Here is a 26,110-nt window from a genome sequence, read left to right as displayed (position 1 = left end):
TTCTGCATTAAGGGGGTAGAGGGGGTAGAGGGGGTTAATGTAGCGTTCTGCATTAGGGGGTAGAGGGGGTTAATGTAGCGTTCTGCATTAGAGGGTAGAGGGGGTTAATGTAGCGTTCTGCATTAGGGGGTAGAGGGGGTTAATGTAGCGTTCTGCATTAGGGGGTAGAGGGGGTTAATGTAGCGTTCTGCATTAGGGGGTTGAGGGGGTTAATGTAGCGTTCTGCATTAGGGGGTAGAGGGGGTTAATGTAGCGTTCTGCATTAGGGGGTAGAGAGGGTAGAGGGGGTTAATGTAGCGTTCTGCATTAAGGGGTAGAGGGGGTTAATGTAGCGTTCTGCATTAGTGGGTAGAGGGGGTGAAGGGGGTTAATGTAGCGTTCTGCATTATGCGGGTTGAGGGGGTTAATGTAGCGTTCTGCATTAGGGGGTAGAGGGGGTTAATGTAGTGTTCTGCATTAGGGGTAGGGGGGTAGAGGGGGTTAATGTAGTCTTCTGCATTAAGGGGTAGAGGGGGTTAATGTAGTGTTCTGCATTAGGGGGTAGGGGGGTAGAGGGGGTTAATGTAGCGTTCTGCATTAGGGGGGTGGAGGGGGGTAGAGGGGGTTAATGTAGTGTTCTGCATTAGGGGGTAGGGGGGTAGAGGGGGTTAATGTAGTGTTCTGCATTAGGGGGTAGGGGGTAGAGGGGGTTAATGTAGCATTCTGCATTAGGGGGTAGGGGGGTAGAGGGGGTTAATGTAGCGTTCTGCATTAGAGGGGGTGGAGGGGGGTAGAGGGGGTTAATGTAGTGTTCTGCATTAGGGGGTAGGGGGGTAGAGGGGTGTTAATGTAGTGTTCTGCATGATGGGGTAGGGGGTAGAGGGGGTTAATGTAGCGTTCTGCATTAGGGGGTAGGGGGGTAGAGGGGGTTAATTTAGTGTTCTGCATTAGGGGGTAGGGGGTAGAGGGGGTTAATGTAGCATTCTGCATTAGGGGGTAGGGGGGTAGAGGGGGTTAAAGTAGCGTTCTGCATTAAGGGGTAGGGGGGTAGAGGGGGTTAATGTAGCGTTCTGCATTAAGGGGGTAGAGGGGGTTAATGTAGTGTTCTGCATTAAGGGGTAGAGGGGGTAGAGGGGGTTAATGTAGTGTTCTGCATTAAGGGGGTAGAGGGGGTAGAGGGGGTTAATGTAGAGTTCTGCATTAGGGGGTAGAGGGGGTTAATGTAGTGTTCTGCATTAGGGGGTAGAGGGGGTGGAGGGGGTTAATGTAGCTTTCTGCATTAAGGGGTAGAGGGGGTAGAGGGGGTTAATGTAGTGTTCTGCATTAGGGGGTAGAGGGGGTTAATGTAGTGTTCTGCATTAAGGGGGTAGAGGGGGTAGAGGGGGTTAATGTAGCGTTCTGCATTAGGGGGTAGAGGGGGTTAATGTAGCGTTCTGCATTAAGGGGTAGAGGTGGTTAATGTAGCGTTCTGCATTAGGGGGTTGAGGGGGTTAATGTAGCATTCTGCATTAGGGGGTAGAGGGGTTAATGTAGCGTTCTGCATTAGGGGGTAGAGAGGGTAGAGGGGGTTAATGTAGCGTTCTGCATTAAGGGGTAGAGGGGGTTAATGTAGCGTTCTGCATTAGGGGGTAGAGGGGGTTAATGTAGTGTTCTGCATTAGGGGGTAGAGTGGGTGAAGGGGGTTAATGTAGCGTTCTGCATTAGGGGGGTTGAGGGGGTTAATGTAGCGTTCTGCATTAGGGGGTAGAGGGGGTTAATGTAGTGTTCTGCATTAGGGGGTAGGGGGGTAGAGGGGGTTAATGTAGTCTACTGCATTAAGGGGTAGAGGGGGTTAATGTAGTGTTCTGTATTAGGGGGTAGAGGGGGTGGAGGGGTTAATTTAGAGTTCTGCATTAGGGGGTAGAGGGGGTTAATGTAGCGTTCTGCATCAAGGGGTAGAGGGGGTTAATGTAGTGTTCTGCATTAGGGGGGTGGAGTGGGTAGAGGGGGTTAATGTAGTGTTCTGCATTAGGTGGTAGAGGGGGATAATGTAGCGTTCTGCATTAGGGGGGTGGAGGGGGGTAGAGGGGGTTAATGTAGTGTTCTGCATTAGGGGGTAGGGGGGTAGAGGGGGTTAATGTAGTGTTCTGCATTAGGGGGTAGGGGGGTAGAGGGGGTTAATGTAGCGTTCTGCATTAGGGGGTAGGGGGGTAGAGGGGGTTAATGTAGTGTTCTGCATTAGGGGGTAGGGGGTAGAGGGGGTAATGTAGCGTTCTGCATTAGGGGGTAGGGGGGTAGAGGGGGTTAATGTAGCATTCTGCATTAAGGGGGTAGAGGGGGTTAATGTAGCGTTCTGCATTAAGGGGGTAGAGGGGGTTAATGTAGTGTTCTGCATTAGGGGGTAGAGGGGGTTAATGTAGTGTTCTGCATTAAGGGGTAGAGGGGGTAGAGGGGGTTAATGTAGTGTTCTGCATTAAGGGGGTAGAGGGGGTAGAGGGGGTTAATGTAGCGTTCTGCATTAGGGGGTAGAGGGGGTTAATGTAGTGTTCTGCATTAAGGGGGTAGAGGGGGTTAATGTAGCGTTCTGCATTAGGGGGTAGAGGGGGTAGAGGGGGTTAATGTAGCGTTCTGCATTAAGGGGTAGAGGGGGTTAATGTAGTGTTCTGCATTAGGGGGTAGAGGGGGTTAATGTAGCGTTCTGCATTGAGGGTAGAGGGGGTTAATGTAGCGTTCTGCATTAGAGGGTGGAGGGGGTAGAGGGGGTTAATGTAGCGTTCTGCATTGAGGGTAGAGGGGGTTAATGTAGCGTTCTGCATTAGAGGGTGGAGGGGGTAGAGGGGGTTAATGTAGCGTTCTGCATTAGGGGGTAGAGGGGGTTAATGTAGCGTTCTGCATTAAGGGGTAAAGGGGGTTAATGTAGTGTTCTGCATTAGGGGGTAGAGGGGGTTAATGTAGAGTTTGCATTAGGGGGTAGAGGGGGTTCATGTAGCGTTCTGCATTAAGGGGTAGAGGAGGTTAATGTAGCGTTCTGCATTAGGGGGTAGAGGGGGTTAATGTAGCGTTCTGCATTAGGGGGTAGAGAGGGTAGAGGGGGTTAATGTAGCGTTCTGCATTAAGGGGTAGAGGGGGTTAATGTAGCGTTCTGCATTAGGGGGTAGAGGGGGTTAATGTAGCGTTCTGCATTAGGGGGTAGAGTGGGTGAAGGGGGTTAATGTAGCGTTCTGCATTAGGGGGGTTGAGGGGGTTAATGTAGCGTTCTGCATTAAGGGGTAGAGGGGGTTAATGTAGTGTTCTGCATTAGGGGGTAGGGGGGTAGAGGGGGTTAATGTAAAGTTTGCATTAGGGGGTAGAGGGGGTTAATGTAGCGTTCGGCATTAAGGGGTAGAGGAGGTTAATGTAGTGTTCTGCATTAGGGGGGTGGAGGGGGTAGAGGGGGTTAATGTAGTGTTCTGCATTAGGGGGTAGAGGGGGTTAATGTAGTGTTCTGCATTAGGGGGTAGAGGGGGATAATGTAGCGTTCTGCATTAGGGGGGTGGGGGGGGGGGTAGAGGGGGTTAATGTAGTGTTCTGCATTAGGGGGTAGGGGGGTAGAGGGGGTTAATGTAGTGTTCTGCATTAGGGGGTAGGGGGGTAGAGGGGGTTAATGTAGCGTTCTGCATTAGAGGGTAGGGGGGTAGAGGGGGTTAATGTAGTGTTCTGCATTAGGGGGTAGGGGGTAGAGGGGGTTAATGTAGCGTTCTGCATTAGGGGGTAGGGGGGTAGAGGGGGTTAATGTAGCGTTCTGCATTAAGGGGGTAGAGGGGATTAATGTAGCGTTCTGCATTAAGGGGGTAGAGGGGGTTAATGTAGTGTTCTGCATTAGGGGGTAGAGGGGGTTAATGTAGTGTTCTGCATTAAGGGGGTAGAGGGGGTAGAGGGGGTTAATGTAGTGTTCTGCATTAAGGGGGTAGAGGGGGTAGAGGGGGTTAATGTAGCGTTCTGCATTAGGGGGTAGAGGGGGTTAATGTAGTGTTCTGCATTAAGGGGGTAGAGGGGGTTAATGTAGCGTTCTGCATTAGGGGGTAGAGGGGGTAGAGGGGGTTAATGTAGCGTTCTGCATTAAGGGGTAGAGGGGGTTAATGTAGTGTTCTGCATTAAGGGGTAGAGGGGGTTAATGTAGCGTTCTGCATTGAGGGTAGAGGGGGTTAATATAGCGTTCTGCATTAGAGGGTGGAGGGGGTAGAGGGGGTTAATGTAGCGTTCTGCATTGAGGGTAGAGGGGGTTAATGTAGCGTTCTGCATTAGAGGGTGGAGGGGGTAGAGGGGGTTAATGTAGCGTTCTGCATTAGGGGGTAGAGGGGGTTAATGTAGCGTTCTGCATTAAGGGGTAAAGGGGGTTAATGTAGTGTTCTGCATTAGGGGGTAGAGGGGGTTAATGTAGAGTTTGCATTAGGGGGTAGAGGGGGTTCATGTAGCGTTCTGCATTAAGGGGTAGAGGAGGTTAATGTAGCGTTCTGCATTAGGGGGTAGAGGGGGTTAATGTAGCGTTCTGCATTAGGGGGTAGAGAGGGTAGAGGGGGTTAATGTAGCGTTCTGCATTAGGGGGTAGAGGGGGTTAATGTAGCGTTCTGCATTAGGGGGTAGAGTGGGTGAAGGGGGTTAATGTAGCGTTCTGCATTAGGGGGGTTGAGGGGGTTAATGTAGTGTTCTGCATTAAGGGGTAGAGGGGGTTAATGTAGTGTTCTGCATTAGGGGGTAGGGGGGTAGAGGGGGTTAATGTAGAGTTTGCATTAGGGGGTAGAGGGGGTTAATGTAGCGTTCTGCATTAAGGGGTAGAGGAGGTTAATGTAGTGTTCTGCATTAGGGGGGTGGAGGGGGTAGAGGGGGTTAATGTAGTGTTCTGCATTAGGGGGTAGAGGGGGTTAATGTAGCGTTCTGCATTAGGGGGGTGGAGGGGGGTAGAGGGGGTTAATGTAGTGTTCTGCATTAGGGGGTAGGGGGGTAGAGGGGGTTAATGTAGCGTTCTGCATTAGGGGGTAGGGGGGTAGAGGGGGTTAATGTAGTGTTCTGCATTAGGGGGTAGGGGGTAGAGGGGGTTAATGTAGCGTTCTGCATTAGGGGGTAGGGGGATAGAGGGTGTTAATGTAGCGTTCTGCATTACGGGGTAGGGGGGTAGAGGGGGTTAATGTAGCGTTCTGCATTAAGGGGTAGAGGGGGTTAATGTAGTGTTCTGCATTAGGGGGTAGAGGGGGTTAATGTAGCGTTCTGCATTGTGGGTAGAGGGGGTTAATGTAGCGTTCTGCATTAGAGGGTGGAGGGTGTTAATGTTAGTCTGGGTGTGTAGGAGTTTGATTCTGCTGAGGTGATGTTTGCTCAGAACAAACAGTTAGTTTATCAAGGTTACGGATTCTATTCATGACCCTGTCCTAAGGATTAGAGTGTGTTTGTGTGTGTGTGTGTGTGTGTATGTGTGTATGCGTGTGTGCGTGCGTGTGTGTGTGTGTGTTAGCGCCTTCCAGATGGGAGGAAGACCAGAATAGGAAACATGTTAGTAATACCCATTAATTTACTGACAACAGAATGGACAAAACCTTCAAGACACAAGCACAGTGAATACACAGTAAAATGGTTTTTCAGAATATTCTTTTCATGCATGAAGGAACAAGCCTTTTTTTAGATAAGGGCACTGAAAATTAGTTTTTGCACCCTACTTTTTATAGTGTGCACTTGTCTCACTTCACATGTCTTGTTAAGGGAATAGGGTTTAAAACAAGTCCGTCACTCAGTCGGTGTGTTCAACCATTAATCAGAACTAGAGGGATATCTGGCCCTTAGCGGTGTGTTCAACCATTAATCAGAACTAGAGGGATATCTGGCCCTTAGCGGTGTGTTCAACCATTAATCAGAACTAGAGGGATATCTGGCCCTTAGCGGTGTGTTCAACCATTAATCAGAACTAGAGGGATATCTGGCCCTTAGCGGTGTGTTCAACCATTAATCAGAACTAGCGGGATATCTGGCCCTTAGCGGTTTGTACATCATGCAAGTTGTTGAAAATCAACCAGTGTCTGGAGACTGTAGGTGTTAAACTGGAGACTGGAGGTGTTAAACTGGAGACTGGAGGTATTAAACTGGAGACTGGAGGTGTTAAACTGGAGACTGGAGACTGGAGGTGTTAAACTGGAGACTGGAGACTGTAGGTGTTAAACTGGAGACTGGAGGTGTTAAACTGGAGACTGGAAACTGGAGGTGTTAAACTGGAGACTGTAGGTGTTAAACTGGAGACAGGAGACGTTAAACTGGAGACTGGAGACGTTAAACTGGAGACTGGAGACGTTAAACTGGAGACTGGAGACGTTAAACTGGAGACTGGAGACGTTAAACTGGAGACTGGAGACGTTAAACTGGAGACTGGAGACGTTAAACTGGAGACTGTAGGTGTTAAACTGGAGACTGGAGACGTTAAACTGGAGACTGGAGGTGTTAAACTGGAGACTGGAGACGTTAAACTGGAGACTGGAGACGTTAAACTGGAGACTGGAGACGTTAAACTGGAGACTGGAGACGTTAAACTGGAGACTGGAGGTGTTAAACAGGAGACTGTAGGTGTTAAACTGGAGACTGGAGACGTTAAACTGGAGACTGGAGACGTTAAACTGGAGACTGGAGACGTTAAACTGGAGACTGGAGACGTTAAACTGGAGACTGGAGGTGTTAAACAGGAGACTGTAGGTGTTAAACTGGAGACTGGAGACGTTAAACTGGAGACTGGAGACGTTAAACTGGAGACTGGAGACGTTAAACTGGAGACTGGAGACGTTAAACTGGAGACTGGAGACGTTAAACTGGAGACTGGAGACGTTAAACTGGAGACGTTCAACTGGAGACTGGAGGTGTTCAACTGGAGACTGTAGGTGTTAAACTGGAGACTGGAGACTGGAGGTGTTAAACAGCAGACTGTAGGTGTTAAACTGGATACTGTAGGTGTTAAACTGGATACTGTAGGTGTTAAACTGGAGACTGTAGGTGTTAAACTGGAGACTGGAGGCTGGAGGTGTTAAACTGGAGACTGTAGGTGTTAAACTGGAGACTGTAGGTGTTAAACTGGAGACTGGAGGTATTAAACTGGAGACTGGAGATTGGAGGTGTTAAACTGGAGACTGGAGGTGTTCAACTGGAGACTGGAGACTGGAGGTGTTCAACTGGAGACTGGAGGTGTTAAACTGGAGACTGGAGGTGTTAAACTGGAGACTGTAGGTGTTAAACTGGAGACTGGAGACTGTAGGTCTTAAACTGGAGACTGGAGGTGTTAAACTGGAGACTGGAGACTGGAGGTGTTAAACTGGAGACTGGAGACTGGAGGTGTTAAACTGGAGACTGGAGACTGGAGGTGTTAAACTGGATACTGTGCCACATATCACTGGCTGCTATCCTGCTTTAAATCATCCTTTCATATGTTTGTCTGAGCAACCATTTAAGGCTGTCAAAACCTTCATCTGCCAACTCCTACCCATGTTGTCTCTTGTTCAGACAGCTTCATCTGCCAACTCCTACCCATGTTGTCTCTTGTTTAGACAGTTTCATCTGCCAACTCCTACCCATGTTGTCTCTTGCTTAGACAGCTTCACCTGCCAACTCCTACCCATGTTGTCTCTTGTTCAGACAGTTTCATCTGCCAACTCCTACCCATGTTGTCTCTTGTTTAGACAGCTTCATCTGCCAACTCCTACCCATGTTGTCTCTTGTTCAGACAGCTTCACCTGCTTGTCTTTTATTCTACTGATCTCTCTCTCTTGTTCTCTGTCTCTCTCTCTCCCTGACAGGATGCTATGCCCGGCTGTATCTACACTGTCCTGTTACTGGCTGACAGAGACCTGGTTCTACGCCGGGAGAAACCCTCAGCCGTACAGGTAACACAGAGACCTGGTTCTACGTCTGGAGAAACCCTCAGCCGTACAGGTAACACAGAGACCTGGTTCTACGCCTGGAGAAACCCTCAGCCGTACAGGTAACACAGAGACCTGGTTCTACGCCTGGAGAAACCCTCAGCCGTACAGGTAACACAGAGACCTGGTTCTACGTCTGGAGAAACCCTCAGCCGTACAGGTAACACAGAGACCTGGTTCTACACATGGAGAAACCCTCAGCCGTACAGGTAACACAGAGACCTGGTTCTACGCCTGGAGAAACCCTCAGCCGTACAGGTAACACAGAGACCTGGTTCTACGCCTGGAAAAACCCTCAGCCGTACAGGTAACACAGAGACCTGGTTCTACACCTGGAAAAACCCTCAGCCGTACAGGTAACACAGAGACCTGGTTCTACGCCTGGAAAAACCCTCAGCCGTACAGGTAACACAGAGACCTGGTTCTACGCCTGGAAAAACCCTCAGCCGTACAGGTAACACAGAGACCTGGTTCTACGCCTGGAGAAACCCTCAGCCGTACAGGTAACACAGAGACCTGGTTCTACGTCTGGAGAAACCCTCAGCCGTACAGGTAACACAGAGACCTGGTTCTACGCCTGGAGAAACCCTCAGCCGTACAGGTAACACAGAGACCTGGTTCTACGCCTGGAGAAACCCTCAGCCGTACAGGTAACACAGAGACCTGGTTCTACGTCTGGAGAAACCCTCAGCCGTACAGGTAACACAGAGACCTGGTTCTACACATGGAGAAACCCTCAGCCGTACAGGTAACACAGAGACCTGGTTCTACGTCTGGAGAAACCCTCAGCCGTACAGGTAACACAGAGACCTGGTTCTACGCCTGGAAAAACCCTCAGCCGTACAGGTAACACAGAGACCTGGTTCTACACCTGGAAAAACCCTCAGCCGTACAGGTAACACAGAGACCTGGTTCTACGCCTGGAAAAACCCTCAGCCGTACAGGTAACACAGAGACCTGGTTCTACGCCTGGAAAAACCCTCAGCCGTACAGGTAACACAGAGACCTGGTTCTACGTCTGGAGAAACCCTCAGCCGTACAGGTAACACAGAGACCTGGTTCTACACCTGGAGAAACCCTCAGCCGTACAGGTAACACAGAGACCTGGTTCTACACATGGAGAAACCCTCAGCCATACAGGTAACGCAGAGACCTGGTTCTACGCCTGGAGAAACCCTCAGCCGTACAGGTAACACAGAGACCTAGTTCTACGCCTGGAGAAACCCTCAGCCGTACAGGTAACACAGAGACCTGGTTCTACGTCTGGAGAAACCCTCAGCCGTACAGGTAACACAGAGACCTGGTTCTACACATGGAGAAACCCTCAGCCGTACAGGTAACACAGAGACCTGGTTCTACACATGGAGAAACCCTCAGCCGTACAGGTAACACAGAGACCTGGTTCTACACATGGAGAAACCCTCAGCCGTACAGGTAACACAGAGACCTGGTTCTACACCTGGAGAAACACAAGAGAGATCTCCAAAGGGAGAGATTCAGAGAGATTAAGTAACAGAGAGATTGAGCTCCAGAGAAAACAACTGACTAGGTGTTTAAACCAAGGGAAAGGGATGTGATTGGGTAAGAGAAAAGGAGCAGGTGTCTTCTGATTGGGGAATTATGATTGTCACCTGTGAGGAGGGAAGAAGGTGAGAAAAGAAATACACACACAGGATACCTGTATCCGAAACACTCCCACCCTTAAAAGAGCCACCCCAGGGGGGGATTACGACCCAAGTATTTACAATGTATACCCACAAGATCAAACAAAGTCAACCTTACGAAACATACAAAAATCATTTTTACACACGAGACAAAGCATCTGCTAACACATTATCAGAACCCTTTTTGTGGCGAATCTCCCAAATTATAATTCTGCACAATAAGCGCTCAACGCATAAGGCTCTGGTTCTGGTTGTACATCCGGTGGAGAAACACTAAGGGGTTATGGTCCTTATATACGATCACTGGTAGGGCACTAGAGCCGATATACAGGTTCAAAGTATCGCAGAGCTAACAACAAAGCTAGAGCTTCTTGCTCGATGGTTGCATAGTTCTCAAAGATCGGCTATGAAAAAGCCAACTGACACTTACTCTTGTGTTACTTGTTGCACCCTCGACAACTACTATGATTATTATTAGTAGACAATGCTGGTCATTTATGAACATTTGAACATCTAGGCCATGTGCTGTTATAATCTCCACCCGGCACAGCCAGAAGAGGACTGGCCATCCCTCATAGCCTGGTTCCTCTCTAGGTTTCTTCCTAGGTTCTGGCCTTTCTAGGGAGTTTTTCCTAGCCACCGTACTTCTACACCTGCATTGCTTGCTGTTTGGGGTTTTAGGCTGGGTTTCTGTACAGCACTTTGAGATATCAGCTGATGTAAGAAGGGCTATATAAATACATTTGATTTGATTTAGTTAGCCTGAAAATAAGGGAAAGCCGCACACTCTAAGAGCTCAGATGCCAAAATGTAATATCCTAATAACCAACGTTTTCGACAGCAAAGCTGTCTTCATCAGGGTATCATCACAAACACTGTGAGATGACTCATTTATATAGTGTCAGAAGACACACAGGTGTCTGTAATCATGGCCAAGTATGGCCTAATAGTTAGCCTGACGTGTTAAATTTACGTGAAAAATAACGTACAGGATGATCCGGTCCACTCTTGTCCTGCTGCAGTAAAACAGCACCAGTACTTCTGGCACTAGCATCTACCTCAAGTTTAAACGGTTGTTCAAAATCCGCAGCAGCGAGTATAGGGGTATTACATAAGAGTGCTTTAGCAGTATCAAAAGATACCTTTACAATCCGGGGACCACTCAAAATGATCTAGCCGGACTGAGCAAATCGGTCAAGGGAGCAACTACCGCAGAGAAGTTTTTACAGAAACTACGGTAGTAGCCAACCATTCCTAAAAAGCGGCGTAGCTCTCGTCTGGTGGTAGGTGCGGGGAATGCAGCGATAGCCAAGACCTTGGCATCAACAGGGCGCACCTGTCCATGGCCGACATCTTTGCCGAGATAGGTAACAGTAGCCTTCCCAAACTTGCACTTTGTCAAGTTCAGGGTTAAAGAAGCAGCTGCCAAACGTTCACATACTTCCCTTAGAGAGTTAACATGATCTGACTACTCAGACGAATAAATCACTAGCTCATCTAGGTAGGCACTACAATGGGGAACGCCAGCTAATACGGAGTTAACCAGTCGTTGGAAAGTGGCTGGTGTATTCCGCATCCCAAAAGCCATGACAGAGTATTGTAGGAAGTTGTCTGGGGTCACAAAAGCAGAAATCTCAGAAGCACGTGAGGTTAACGGAACCTGCCAGTAACCTTTTAAGAGGTCCAACTTGGTTACATAAGTAGCAGCACCAACAGTGTCGATACAGTCGTCCAGTCTGGGTAACGGGAACGAATCTGGCACTGTGACAGAATTTACCTTTCGATAATCCGTACATAACCTGGACGTACCGTCAGGTTTAGGAACCAGAATGCAAAAGGAGAACTCCAAGGGCTTGAACTTGGCGTAGCCAGGTCGTTCTCCAACAAATATCTCACCTCATCCCTCATTATCTTCCTCTTAGAAGCGTTGACACGATATGGGTGTTGCTTGATAGGGGCAGCATTTCCAACATTAATGTCATGTTCCAACACGTTCGTGCGAGTAGGAACGTCAATAAAGAGACATGGAAAACTGTGTTTTAGCCTCACGATATCGTCGGCCTGTCCGTCCGTTAAATGAACCAGATCTGACTGGAGAGACATCAGCATTTCTGAGTTGGGCAATCTCACACACTGCTGCTGAGTATTGCGAAACTCTAATCCATCTCCATCAACATCATTAATATGACAGTCCACTATCATAGCAGAGGAGACAGTACCTTCCGCTGTTTCTGAACTATCTACCTGGGTGATGGGTCGGGTGTGGTATGCTTTCAACATGTTAATGTGGCACACACACGAGATCGGCGTTTTCTATCAGGAGTTTGAAGCACATAATCAGTTTCACTTCATTTCTTTTCAATGAAATAAGGGCCAGAGAAACGAGCTGACAGTGAAGATCATGGAACAGGCAATAACACCAGTACTTGGTCACCTGGCTGTAGTGGACGGGAAACAGCCTGTTTATCATCGTGTCTTTTCATTCTCCTCTCTGAGGAAGACAGAGCTTCCTTTGCGAGAGCACAGGCTTGGTGTAGGCGCTCACGAAAGCGACTAACGTAGTCCAACACGTTCTCATCTCCCGTACACAACTCTTGGGACAAAAACTGTTCTTTAATAAGGACTTTCATTGGTCCTCTCACTGTGTGTCCCTCACCTAAATCTCTGTCGGTATGCCTCAGGAACAAGCTCATAGGCGCGAAGAACAGTAGCTTTGACCACTTCATAATTCAAACTGTCTTCAAGAGGTAGCGCTGACAAAACCTCTTGGGCTTTACCAGTTAATTTACACTGAAGTATTACTGTGAGGGTAGGACTGTGTTCCTGTACAGACCTGGTGAACACAGAGTATTACTGTGAGGGTAGGACTGTGTTCCTGTACAGACCTGGTGAACACAGAGTATTACTGTGAGGGTAGGACTGTGTTCCTGTATAGACCTAGTGAACACAGAATATTACTGTGAGGGACGCCTAGAGAAACCATGGACGTTACCACACAGAGTATTACTGTGAGGGTAGGACTGTGTTCCTGTATAGACCTAGTGAACACAGAGTATTACTCTGTAATACTCTGTGTGGTAACGTCCATGGTTTCTCAAGGCGTCCCTCACAGTAATACTCTGTAACGTCCGTGATTTCTCAAAGCGTCCCTCACAGTAATACTCTGTAACGTCCGTGGTTTCTCAAGGCGTCCCTCACAGTAATACTCTGTAACGTCCATGGTTTCTCAAGGCGTCCCTCACAGTAATACTCTGTGTGGTAACGTCCGTGATTTCTCAAGGCGTCCCTCACAGTAATACTCTGTGTGGAAACGTCCATGGTTTCTCAAGGCGTCCCTCACAGTAATACTCTGTAACGTCCGTGATTTCTCAAGGCGTCCCTCACAGTAATACTCTGTAACGTCCGTGGTTTCTCAAGGCGTCCCTCACAGTAATACTCTGTAACGTCCGTGGTTTCTCAAGGCGTCCCTCACAGTAATACTCTGTAACGTCCGTGACTTCTCAAGGCGTCCCTCACAGTAATACTCTGTGTGGTAACGTCCGTGATTTCTCAAGGCGTCCCTCACAGTAATACTCTGTGTGGAAACGTCCATGGTTTCTCAAGGCGTCCCTCACAGTAATACTCTGTGTGGTAACGTCCGTGATTTCTCAAGGCGTCCCTCACAGTAATACTCTGTGTGGTAACGTCCGTGATTTCTCAAGGCGTCCCTCACAGTAATACTCTGTAACGTCCGTGATTTCTCAAGGCGTTCCTCACAGTAATACTCTGTAACGTCCGTGATTTCTCAAGGCGTCCCTCACAGTAATACTCTGTAACGTCCGTGATTTCTCAAGGCGTTCCTCACAGTAATACTCTGTAACGTCCGTGATTTCTCAAGGCGTCCCTCACAGTAATACTCTGTAACGTCCGTGGTTTCTCAAGGCGTCCCTCACAGTAATACTCTGTAACGTCCGTGGTTTCTCAAGGCGTCCCTCACAGTAATACTCTGTAACGTCCGTGATTTCTCAAGGCGTCCCTCACAGTAATACTCTGTGTGGTAACGTCCGTGATTTCTCAAGGCGTCCCTCACAGTAATACTCTGTGTGGAAACGTCCATGGTTTCTCAAGGCGTCCCTCACAGTAATACTCTGTGTGGTAACGTCCGTGATTTCTCAAGGCGTCCCTCACAGTAATACTCTGTGTGGTAACGTCCGTGATTTCTCAAGGCGTCCCTCACAGTAATACTCTGTAACGTCCGTGATTTCTCAAGGCGTTCCTCACAGTAATACTCTGTAACGTCCGTGATTTCTCAAGGCGTCCCTCACAGTAATACTCTGTAACGTCCTTGATTTCTCAAGGCGTCCCTCATATCTCTCAGAAGACTGTCTCTTTGTAAAGTCCAGTTTTATTTCCGTTCTCAAACCAAGCCATGGCTCCACACTGCAGTGGAATGTGTGTGTGAGGAATGTAGTATTTTGGAGAGCTGTAGTGTGTGTGTGTGTTGTGATTGGACGGAGACGAGGACGAGGTGGCACCAGGATGTGGCCCTGAAGGAGAGCTGTGGTGTGTGTGTGTGTGTGTTGTGATTGGATGGGGACGAGGACGAGGTGGCACCAGGATGTGGCCCTGAAGGAGAGCTGTGGTGTGTGTGTGTGTTGTGATTGGACGGGGACGAGGACGAGGTGGCACCAGGATGTGGCCCTGAAGGAGAGCTGTGGTGTGTGTGTGTGTTGTGATTGGACGGAGACGAGGACGAGGTGGCACCAGGATGTGGCCCTGAAGGAGAGCTGTGGTGTGTGTGTGTGTTGTGATTGGACGGAGACGAGGACGAGGTGGCACCAGGATGTGGCCCTGAAGGAGAGCTGTGGTGTGTGTGTGTGTTGTGATTGGACGGGGACGAGGACGAGGTGGCACCAGGATGTGGCCCTGAAGGAGAGCTGTGGTGTGTGTGTGTGTTGTGATTGGATGGGGACGAGGACGAGGTGGCACCAGGATGTGGCCCTGAAGGAGAGCTGTGGTGTGTGTGTGTGTTGTGATTGGACGGAGACGAGGACGAGGTGGCACCAGGATGTGGCCCTGAAGGAGAGCTGTGGTGTGTGTGTGTGTTGTGATTGGACGGGGACGAGGACGAGGTGGCACCAGGATGTGGCCCTGAAGGACAGGATATGACAAACGCATCCCCCCCACCTCTCGTACTGAGCCGGAATTCAAATAAAATCAAATCAAATGTTATTTGTCACATGCGCCGACTACAACAGGTGTAGTAGACCTCACAGTGAAATGCTGAATACAACAGGTGTAGTAGACCTCACAGTGAAATGCTGAATACAACAGGTGTAGTAGACCATACAGTGAAATGCTGAATACAACAGGTGTAGACCTCACAGTGAAATGCTGAATACAACAGGTGTAGACCTCACAGTGAAATGCTGAATACAACAGGTGTAGTAGACCTCACAGTGAAATGCTGAATACAACAGGTGTAGTAGACCTCACAGTGAAATGCTGAATACAACAGGTGTAGTAGACCTTACAGTGAAATGCTGAATACAACAGGTGTAGTAGACCTTACAGTGAAATGCTGAATACAACAGGTGTAGTAGACCTTACAGTGAAATGCTGAATACAACAGGTGTAGTAGACCTTACAGTGAAATGCTGAATACAACAGGTGTAGACCTCACAGTGAAATGCTGAATACAACAGGTGTAGTAGACCTCACAGTGAAATGCTGAATACAACAGGTGTAGACCTTTACAGTGAAATGCTGAATACAACAGGTGTAGGTAGACCTTACAGTGAAATGCTGAATACAATAGGTGTGGTAGACGTCACAGTGACATACTGAATACAACAGGTGTAGTAGAACTCACAGTGAAATGCTGAATACAACAGGTGTAGTAGACCTCACAGTGAAGTGCTGAATACAACAGGTGTAGTAGACCTCACAGTGAAATGCTGAATACAACAGGTGTAGTAGACCTCACAGTGAAATGCTTACTTACAAACCCTTAACCAACAATGCATTTTTAAGAAAAATACCTCAAAATAGATATATATATAATAATTTAAAATAACAAACAATAAATAAAAATAATATGACAATAATATATAATGATATACTGTTATTATATATATTATTTAGTATTGAGTTCTGTCTGGCAGAGTGTTGAGGGGCTGTTGTAATGTATTTAGTATTGAGTTCTGTCTGGCAGAGTGTTGAGGGGCTGTTGTAATGTATTTAGTATTGAGTTCTGTCTGGCAGAGTGTTGAGGGCCTGTTGTAATGTATTTAGTATATAGTTCTGTCTGGCAGAGTGTTGAGGGCCTGTGGTAATGTATTTAGTATTGAGTTCTGTCTGGCAGAGTGTTGAGAGGCTGTTGTAATGTATTTAGTATTGAGTTCTGTCTGGCAGAGTGTTGAGGGCCTGTTGTAATGTATTTAGTATTGAGTTCTGTCTGGCAGAGTGTTGATGGGCTGTTGTAACGTATTTAGTATTGAGTTCTGTCTGGCAGAGTGTTGAGGGGCCTGTTGTAATGTATTTAGTATTGAGTTCTGTCTGGCAGAGTGTTGAGGGCCTGTTGTAATGTATTTAGTATATGAGTTCTGTCTGGCAGAGTGTTGAGGGCCTGTTGTAATGTATTTAGTATTGAGTTCTGTCTGGCAGAGTGTTGAGGGGCTGTTGTAATGTATTTAGTATTGAGTTCTGTCTGGCAGAGTGTTGAGGGGCTGTTGTAATGTATTTAGTATTGAGTTCTGTCTGGCAAAGTGTTGAGGGGCTGTTTTAATGTATTTAGTATTGAGTTCTGTCTGGCAGAGTGTTGAGGGCCTGTTGTAATGTATTTAGTATTGAGGTCTGTCTGGCAGAGTGTTGAGGGCCTGTTGTAATGTATTTAGTATTGAGTTCTGTCTGGCAGAGTGTTGAGGGGCTGTTTTAATGTATTTAGTATTGAGTTCTGTCTGGCAGAGTGTTGAGGGCATGTTGTAATGTATTTAGTATATAGTTCTGTCTGGCAGAGTGTTGAGGGCCTGTTGTAATGTATTTAGTATTGAGTTCTGTCTGGCAGAGTGTTGAGGGCCTGTTATAATGTATTTAGTATTGAGTTCTGTCTGGCAGAGTGTTGAGAGGCTGTTGTAATGTATTTAGTATTGAGTTCTGTCTGGCAGAGTGTTGAGGGGCTGTTGGAATGTATTTAGTATTGAGTTCTGTCTGGCGGAGTGTTGAGGGCCTGTTGTAATGTATTTAGTATTGAGTTCTGTCTGACAGAGTGTTGAGAGGCTGTTGTAATGTATTTAGTATTGAGTTCTGTCTGGCAGAGCATTGAGAGGCTGTTGTAATGTATGTAGTATTGAGTTCTGTCTGGCAGAGCGTTGAGAGGCTGTTGTAATGTATTTAGTATTGAGTTCTGTCTGGCAGAGTGTTGAGGGGCCTGTTGTAATGTATTTCGTATTGAGTTCTGTCTGGCAGAGTGTTGAGGGCCTGTTGTAATGTATTTAGTATTGAGTTCTGTCTGGCAGAGTGTTGAGGGCCTGTTGTAATGTATTTAGTATTGAGTTCTGTCTGGCAGAGTGTTGAGAGGCTGTTGTAATGTATTTAGTATTGAGTTCTGTCTGGCAGAGTGTTGAGGGCCTGTTGTAATGTATTTAGTATTGAGTTCTGTCTGGCAGAGTGTTGAGGGGCTTTTGTAATGTATTTAGTATTGAGTTCTGTCTGGCAGAGTGTTGAGGGCCTGTTGTAATGTATTTAGTATTGAGTTCTGTCTGGCAGAGTGTTGAGGGGCTGTTGTAATGTATTTAGTATTGAGTTCTGTCTGGCAGAGTGTTGAGGGCCTGTTGTAATGTATTTAGTATTGAGTTCTGTCTGGCAGAGTGTTGAGGGCCTGTTGTAATGTATTTAGTATTGAGTTCTGTCTGGCAGAGTGTTGAAAGGCTGTTGTAATGTATTTAGTATTGAGTTCTGTCTGGCAGAGTGTTGAGGGCCTGTTGTAATGTATTTAGTATTGAGTTCTGTCTGGCAGAGTGTTGAGGGCCTGTTGTAATGTATTTAGTATTGAGTTCTGTCTGGCAGAGCGTTGAGAGGCTGTTGTAATGTATTTAGTATTGAGTTCTGTCTGGCAGAGTGTTGAGGGGCCTGTTGTAATGTATTTCGTATTGAGTTCTGTCTGGCAGAGTGTTGAGGGCCTGTTGTAATGTATTTAGTATTGAGTTCTGTCTGGCAGAGTGTTGAGGGCCTGTTGTAATGTATTTAGTATTGAGTTCTGTCTGGCAGAGTGTTGAGAGGCTGTTGTAATGTATTTAGTATTGAGTTCTGTCTGGCGGAGTGTTGAGGTCCTGTTGTAATGTATTTAGTATTGAGTTCTGTCTGACAGAGTGTTGAGAGGCTGTTGTAATGTATTTAGTATTGAGTTCTGTCTGGCAGAGCATTGAGAGGCTGTTGTAATGTATTTAGTATTGAGTTCTGTCTTGCAGAGCGTTGAGAGGCTGTTGTAATGTATTTAGTATTGAGTTCTGTCTGGCAGAGCGTTGAGGGCCTGTTGTAATGTATTTAGTATTGAGTTCTGTCTGGCAGAGTGTTGAGGGCCTGTTGTAATGTATTTAGTATTGAGTTCTGTCTGGCAGAGTGTTGAGGGCCTGTTGTAATGTATTTAGTATTGAGTTCTGTCTGGCAGAGTGTTGAGGGGCTGTTGTAATGTATTTAGTATTGAGTTCTGTCTGGCAGAGTGTTGAGGGCCTGTTGTAATGTATTTAGTATTGAGTTCTGTCTGGCAGAGTGTTGAGGGGCTGTTGTAATGTATTTAGTATTGAGTTCTTTCTGGCAGAGTATTGTGGGCGTGTTGTAATGTATTTAGTATTGAGTTCTGTCTGGCGGAGTGTTGAGGGCCTGTTGTAATGTATTTAGTATTGAGTTCTGTCTGACAGAGTGTTGAGAGGCTGTTGTAATGTATTTAGTATTGAGTTCTGTCTGGCAGAGTGTTGAGGGCCTGTTGTAATGTATTTAGTATTGAGTTCTGTCTGGCAGAGTGTTGAGAGGCTGTTGTAATGTATTTAGTATTGAGTTCTGTCTGGCAGAGTGTTGAGGGGCTGTTGGAATGTATTTAGTATTGAGTTCTGTCTGGCGGAGTGTTGAGGGCCTGTTGTAATGTATTTAGTATTGAGTTCTGTCTGACAGAGTGTTGAGAGGCTGTTGTAATGTATTTAGTATTGAGTTCTGTCTGGCAGAGCATTGAGAGGCTGTTGTAATGTATTTAGTTTTGAGTTCTGTCTGGCAGAGTGTTGAGGGCCTGTTGTAATGTATTTAGTATTGAGTTCTGTCTGGCAGAGTGTTGAGAGGCTGTTGTAATGTATTTAGTATTGAGTTCTGTCTGGCAGAGTGTTGAGGGGCTGTTGGAATGTATTTAGTATTGAGTTCTGTCTGGCGGAGTGTTGAGGGCCTGTTGTAATGTATTTAGTATTGAGTTCTGTCTGACAGAGTGTTGAGAGGCTGTTGTAATGTATTTAGTATTGAGTTCTGTCTGGCAGAGCATTGAGAGGCTGTTGTAATGTATTTAGTATTGAGTTCTGTCTGGCAGAGCGTTGAGAGGCTGTTGTAATGTATTTAGTATTGAGTTCTGTCTGGCAGAGTGTTGAGGGGCCTGTTGTAATGTATTTCGTATTGAGTTCTGTCTGGCAGAGTGTTGAGGGCCTGTTGTAATGTATTTAGTATTGAGTTCTGTCTGGCAGAGTGTTGAGGGCCTGTTGTAATGTATTTAGTATTGAGTTCTGTCTGGCAGAGCATTGAGAGGCTGTTGTAATGTATTTAGTATTGAGTTCTGTCTGGCAGAGCGTTGAGAGGCTGTTGTAATGTATTTAGTATTGAGTTCTGTCTGGCAGAGTGTTGAGGGGCCTGTTGTAATGTATTTCGTATTGAGTTCTGTCTGGCAGAGTGTTGAGGGCCTGTTGTAATGTATTTAGTATTGAGTTCTGTCTGGCAGAGTGTTGAGGGCCTGTTGTAATGTATTTAGTATTGAGTTCTGTCTGGCAGAGTGTTGAGAGGCTGTTGTAATGTATTTAGTATTGATTCTGTCTGGCAGAGTGTTGAGGGGCTGTTGGAATGTATTTAGTATTGAGTTCTGTCTGGCGGAGTGTTGAGGGCCTGTTGTAATGTATTTAGTATTGAGTTCTGTCTGACAGAGTGTTGAGAGGCTGTTGTAATGTATTTAGTATTGAGTTCTGTCTGGCAGAGCATTGAGAGGCTGTTGTAATGTATTTAGTATTGAGTTGTGTCTTGCAGAGCGTTGAGAGGCTGTTGTAATGTATTTAGTATTGAGTTCTGTCTGGCAGAGCGTTGAGGGCCTGTTGTAATGTATTTAGTATTGAGTTCTGTCTGGCAGAGTGTTGAGGGGCTGTTTTAATGTATTTAGTATTGAGTTCATCTGGCAGAGTGTTGAGGGGCTGTTGTAATGTATTTAGTATTGAGTTCTGTCTGGCAGAGTGTTGAGGGGCTGTTGTAATGTATTTAGTATTGAGTTCTGTCTGGCAGAGTGTTGAGGGGCTGTTGTAATGTATTTAGTATTGAGTTCTGTCTAGCAGAGTGTTGAGGGGCTGTTGTAATGTATTTAGTATTGAGTTCTGTCTGGCAGAGTGTTGATGGGCTGTTGTAATGTATTTAGTATTGAGGTCTGTCTGGCAGAGTGTTGAGGGCCTGTTGTAATGTATTTAGTATTGAGTTCTGTCTGGCAGAGTGTTGAGGGCCTGTTGTAATGTATTTAGTATTGAGGTCTGTCTGGCAGAGTGTTGAGGGGCTGTTGTAATGTATTTAGTATTGAGGTCTGTCTGGCAGAGTGTTGAGGGGCTGTTGAACTGTATTTAGTATTGAGTTCTGTCTGGCAGAGTGTTGAGGGACCTGTTGTAATGTATTTAGTATTGAGTTCTGTCTGGCATAGTGTTGAGGGGCTGTTGTAAGGTATTTAGTATTGAGTTCTGTCTGGCAGAGTGTTGAGGGGCTGTTGTAATGTATTTAGTATTGAGTTCTGTCTGGCAGAGTGTTGAGGGCCTGTTGTAATGTATTTAGTATTGAGTTCTGTCTGGCAGAGTGTTGAGGGCCTGTTGTAATGTATTTAGTATTGAGTTCTGTCTGGCAGAGTGTTGAGGGCCTGTTGTAATGTATTTAGTATTGAGTTCTGTCTGGCAGATTGTTGAGAGGCTGTTGTAATGTATTTAGTATTGAGTTCTGTCTGGCAGAGTGTTGAGGGGCTGTTGTAATGTATTTAGTATTGAGTTCTGTCTGGCAGAGTGTTGAGGGGCTGTTGTAATGTATTTAGTATTGAGTTCTTTCTGGCAGAGTATTGTGGGCGTGTTGTAATGTATTTAGTATTGAGTTCTGTCTGGCAGAGTGTTGAGGGCCTGTTGTAATGCATTTAGTATTGAGTTCTGTCTGGCAGAGTGTTGAGGGCCTGTTGTAATGTATTTAGTATTGAGTTCTGTCTGACAGAGTGTTGAGGGGCTGTTGTAATGTATTTAGTATTGAGTTCTGTCTGGCAGAGTGTTGAGGGCCTGTTGTAATGTATTTAGTATTGAGTTCTATCTGGCAGAGTGTTGAGGGCCTGTTGTAATGTATTTAGTATTGAGTTCTGTCTGGCAGAGTGTTGAGGGGCTGTTGTAATGTATTTAGTATTGAGTTCTGTCTGGCAGAGTGTTGAGGGGCTGTTGTAATGTATTTAGTATTGAGTTCTGTCTGGCAGAGTGTTGAGGGCCTGTTGTAATGTATTTAGTATTGAGTTCTGTCTGGCAGAGTGTTGAGGGGCTGTTGTAATGTATTTAGTATTGAGTTCTGTCTGGCAGAGTGTTGAGGGGCTGTTGTAATTTATTTAGTATTGAGTTCTCTCTGGCAAAGTGTTGAGGGGCTGTTTTAATGTATTTAGTATTGAGTTCATCTGGCAGAGTGTTGAGGGGCTGTTGTAATGTATTTAGTATTGAGTTCTGTCTGGCAGAGTGTTGAGGGGCTGTTGTAATGTATTTAGTATTGAGTTCTGTCTAGCAGAGTGTTGAGGGGCTGTTGTAATGTATTTAGTATTGAGTTCTGTCTGGCAGAGTGTTGATGGGCTGTTGTAATGTATTTAGTATTGAGGTCTGTCTGGCAGAGTGTTGAGGGCCTGTTGTAATGTATTTAGTATTGAGTTCTGTCTGGCAGAGTGTTGAGGGCCTGTTGTAATGTATTTAGTATTGAGGTCTGTCTGGCAGAGTGTTGAGGGGCTGTTGCAATGTATTTAGTATTGAGGTCTGTCTGGCAGAGTGTTGAGGGGCTGTTGAACTGTATTTAGTATTGAGTTCTGTCTGGCAGAGTGTTGAGGGGCCTGTTGTAATGTATTTAGTATTGAGTTCTGTCTGGCAGAGTGTTGAGGGGCTGTTGTAAGGTATTTAGTATTGAGTTCTGTCTAGCAGAGTGTTGAGGGGCTGTTGTAATGTATTTAGTATTGAGTTCTGTCTGGCAGAGTGTTGAGGGGCTGTTGGAATGTATTTAGTATTGAGTTCTGTCTGGCAGAGTGTTGATGGGCTGTTGTAACGTATTTAGTATTGAGTTCTGTCTGGCAGAGTGTTGAGGGGCCTGTTGTAATGTATTTAGTATTGAGTTCTGTCTGGCAGAGTGTTGAGGGCCTGTTGTAATGTATTTAGTATATAGTTCTGTCTGGCAGAGTGTTGAGGGCCTGTTGTAATGTATTTAGTATTGAGTTCTGTCTGGCAGAGTGTTGAGGGGCTGTTGTAATGTATTTAGTATTGAGTTCTGTCTGGCAGAGTGTTGAGGGGCTGTTGTAATGTATTTAGTATTGAGTTCTGTCTGGCAAAGTGTTGAGGGGCTGTTTTAATGTATTTAGTATTGAGTTCTGTCTGGCAGAGTGTTGAGGGCCTGTTGTAATGTATTTAGTATTGAGTTCTGTCTGGCAGAGTGTTGAGGGCCTGTTGTAATGTATTTAGTATTGAGTTCTGTCTGGCAGAGTGTTGAGGGGCTGTTTTAATGTATTTAGTATTGAGTTCTGTCTGGCAGAGTGTTGAGGGCATGTTGTAATGTATTTAGTATATAGTTCTGTCTGGCAGAGTGTTGAGGGCCTGTTGTAATGTATTTAGTATTGAGTTCTGTCTGGCAGAGTGTTGAGGGCCTGTTATAATGTATTTAGTATTGAGTTCTGTCTGGCAGAGTGTTGAGAGGCTGTTGTAATGTATTTAGTATTGAGTTCTGTCTGGCAGAGTGTTGAGGGGCTGTTGGAATGTATTTAGTATTGAGTTCTGTCTGGCGGAGTGTTGAGGGCCTGTTGTAATGTATTTAGTATTGAGTTCTGTCTGACAGAGTGTTGAGAGGCTGTTGTAATGTATTTAGTATTGAGTTCTGTCTGGCAGAGCATTGAGAGGCTGTTGTAATGTATTTAGTATTGAGTTCTGTCTGGCAGAGTGTTGAGGGGCCTGTTGTAATGTATTTCGTATTGAGTTCTGTCTGGCAGAGTGTTGAGGGCCTGTTGTAATGTATTTAGTATTGAGTTCTGTCTGGCAGAGTGTTGAGGGCCTGTTGTAATGTATTTAGTATTGAGTTCTGTCTGGCAGAGTGTTGAGAGGCTGTTGTAATGTATTTAGTATTGAGTTCTGTCTGGCAGAGTGTTGAGTGCCTGTTGTAATGTATTTAGTATTGAGTTCTGTCTGGCAGAGTGTTGAGGGGCTTTTGTAATGTATTTAGTATTGAGTTCTGTCTGGCAGAGTGTTGAGGGCCTGTTGTAATGTATTTAGTATTGAGTTCTGTCTGGCAGAGTGTTGAGGGGCTGTTGTAATGTATTTAGTATTGAGTTCTGTCTGGCAGAGTGTTGAGGGCCTGTTGTAATGTATTTAGTATTGAGTTCTGTCTGGCAGAGTGTTGAGGGCCTGTTGTAATGTATTTAGTATTGAGTTCTGTCTGGCAGAGTGTTGAAAGGCTGTTGTAATGTATTTAGTATTGAGTTCTGTCTGGCAGAGTGTTGAGGGCCTGTTGTAATGTATTTAGTATTGAGTTCTGTCTGGCAGAGTGTTGAGGGCCTGTTGTAATGTATTTAGTATTGAGTTCTGTCTGGCAGAGCGTTGAGAGGCTGTTGTAATGTATTTAGTATTGAGTTCTGTCTGGCAGAGTGTTGAGGGGCCTGTTGTAATGTATTTCGTATTGAGTTCTGTCTGGCAGAGTGTTGAGGGCCTGTTGTAATGTATTTAGTATTGAGTTCTGTCTGGCAGAGTGTTGAGGGCCTGTTGTAATGTATTTAGTATTGAGTTCTGTCTGGCAGAGTGTTGAGAGGCTGTTGTAATGTATTTAGTATTGAGTTCTGTCTGGCGGAGTGTTGAGGTCCTGTTGTAATGTATTTAGTATTGAGTTCTGTCTGACAGAGTGTTGAGAGGCTGTTGTAATGTATTTAGTATTGAGTTCTGTCTGGCAGAGCATTGAGAGGCTGTTGTAATGTATTTAGTATTGAGTTCTGTCTTGCAGAGCGTTGAGAGGCTGTTGTAATGTATTTAGTATTGAGTTCTGTCTGGCAGAGCGTTGAGGGCCTGTTGTAATGTATTTAGTATTGAGTTCTGTCTGGCAGAGTGTTGAGGGCCTGTTGTAATGTATTTAGTATTGAGTTCTGTCTGGCAGAGTGTTGAGGGCCTGTTGTAATGTATTTAGTATTGAGTTCTGTCTGGCAGAGTGTTGAGGGGCTGTTGTAATGTATTTAGTATTGAGTTCTGTCTGGCAGAGTGTTGAGGGCCTGTTGTAATGTATTTAGTATTGAGTTCTGTCTGGCAGAGTGTTGAGGGGCTGTTGTAATGTATTTAGTATTGAGTTCTTTCTGGCAGAGTATTGTGGGCGTGTTGTAATGTATTTAGTATTGAGTTCTGTCTGGCGGAGTGTTGAGGGCCTGTTGTAATGTATTTAGTATTGAGTTCTGTCTGACAGAGTGTTGAGAGGCTGTTGTAATGTATTTAGTATTGAGTTCTGTCTGGCAGAGTGTTGAGGGCCTGTTGTAATGTATTTAGTATTGAGTTCTGTCTGGCAGAGTGTTGAGAGGCTGTTGTAATGTATTTAGTATTGAGTTCTGTCTGGCAGAGTGTTGAGGGGCTGTTGGAATGTATTTAGTATTGAGTTCTGTCTGGCGGAGTGTTGAGGGCCTGTTGTAATGTATTTAGTATTGAGTTCTGTCTGACAGAGTGTTGAGAGGCTGTTGTAATGTATTTAGTATTGAGTTCTGTCTGGCAGAGCATTGAGAGGCTGTTGTAATGTATTTAGTTTTGAGTTCTGTCTGGCAGAGTGTTGAGGGCCTGTTGTAATGTATTTAGTATTGAGTTCTGTCTGGCAGAGTGTTGAGAGGCTGTTGTAATGTATTTAGTATTGAGTTCTGTCTGGCAGAGTGTTGAGGGGCTGTTGGAATGTATTTAGTATTGAGTTCTGTCTGGCGGAGTGTTGAGGGCCTGTTGTAATGTATTTAGTATTGAGTTCTGTCTGACAGAGTGTTGAGAGGCTGTTGTAATGTATTTAGTATTGAGTTCTGTCTGGCAGAGCATTGAGAGGCTGTTGTAATGTATTTAGTATTGAGTTCTGTCTGGCAGAGCGTTGAGAGGCTGTTGTAATGTATTTAGTATTGAGTTCTGTCTGGCAGAGTGTTGAGGGGCCTGTTGTAATGTATTTCGTATTGAGTTCTGTCTGGCAGAGTGTTGAGGGCCTGTTGTAATGTATTTAGTATTGAGTTCTGTCTGGCAGAGTGTTGAGGGCCTGTTGTAATGTATTTAGTATTGAGTTCTGTCTGGCAGAGCATTGAGAGGCTGTTGTAATGTATTTAGTATTGAGTTCTGTCTGGCAGAGCGTTGAGAGGCTGTTGTAATGTATTTAGTATTGAGTTCTGTCTGGCAGAGTGTTGAGGGGCCTGTTGTAATGTATTTCGTATTGAGTTCTGTCTGGCAGAGTGTTGAGGGCCTGTTGTAATGTATTTAGTATTGAGTTCTGTCTGGCAGAGTGTTGAGGGCCTGTTGTAATGTATTTAGTATTGAGTTCTGTCTGGCAGAGTGTTGAGAGGCTGTTGTAATGTATTTAGTATTGATTCTGTCTGGCAGAGTGTTGAGGGGCTGTTGGAATGTATTTAGTATTGAGTTCTGTCTGGCGGAGTGTTGAGGGCCTGTTGTAATGTATTTAGTATTGAGTTCTGTCTGACAGAGTGTTGAGAGGCTGTTGTAATGTATTTAGTATTGAGTTCTGTCTGGCAGAGCATTGAGAGGCTGTTGTAATGTATTTAGTATTGAGTTGTGTCTTGCAGAGCGTTGAGAGGCTGTTGTAATGTATTTAGTATTGAGTTCTGTCTGGCAGAGCGTTGAGGGCCTGTTGTAATGTATTTAGTATTGAGTTCTGTCTGGCAGAGTGTTGAGGGGCTGTTTTAATGTATTTAGTATTGAGTTCATCTGGCAGAGTGTTGAGGGGCTGTTGTAATGTATTTAGTATTGAGTTCTGTCTGGCAGAGTGTTGAGGGGCTGTTGTAATGTATTTAGTATTGAGTTCTGTCTGGCAGAGTGTTGAGGGGCTGTTGTAATGTATTTAGTATTGAGTTCTGTCTAGCAGAGTGTTGAGGGG

The 26,110-nt window shown here is 45.6% G+C and overlaps 1 protein-coding gene across 1 annotated transcript in view; it reads left to right on the top strand.

Annotated features, from left to right (window-relative positions):
• Positions 1-26,110, top strand: part of LOC106594058 (puratrophin-1) — a 315,209-nt gene that overhangs the window by 19,755 nt on the left and 269,344 nt on the right. The window contains exon 5 of the mRNA XM_045689763.2: positions 7,761-7,847. Within this exon, the coding sequence (XP_045545719.2) occupies positions 7,761-7,847 (87 nt within the window). The remainder of the gene's footprint in view (positions 1-7,760; positions 7,848-26,110) is intronic.

This window comes from Salmo salar, chromosome 11, assembly GCF_965601325.2.
Source record: "Salmo salar chromosome 11, fSalSal1, whole genome shotgun sequence".
In the NCBI taxonomy this organism is placed as follows: Eukaryota; Metazoa; Chordata; class Actinopteri; order Salmoniformes; family Salmonidae; genus Salmo; species Salmo salar.
This window is presented reverse-complemented; position numbering and strand designations above follow the sequence as displayed.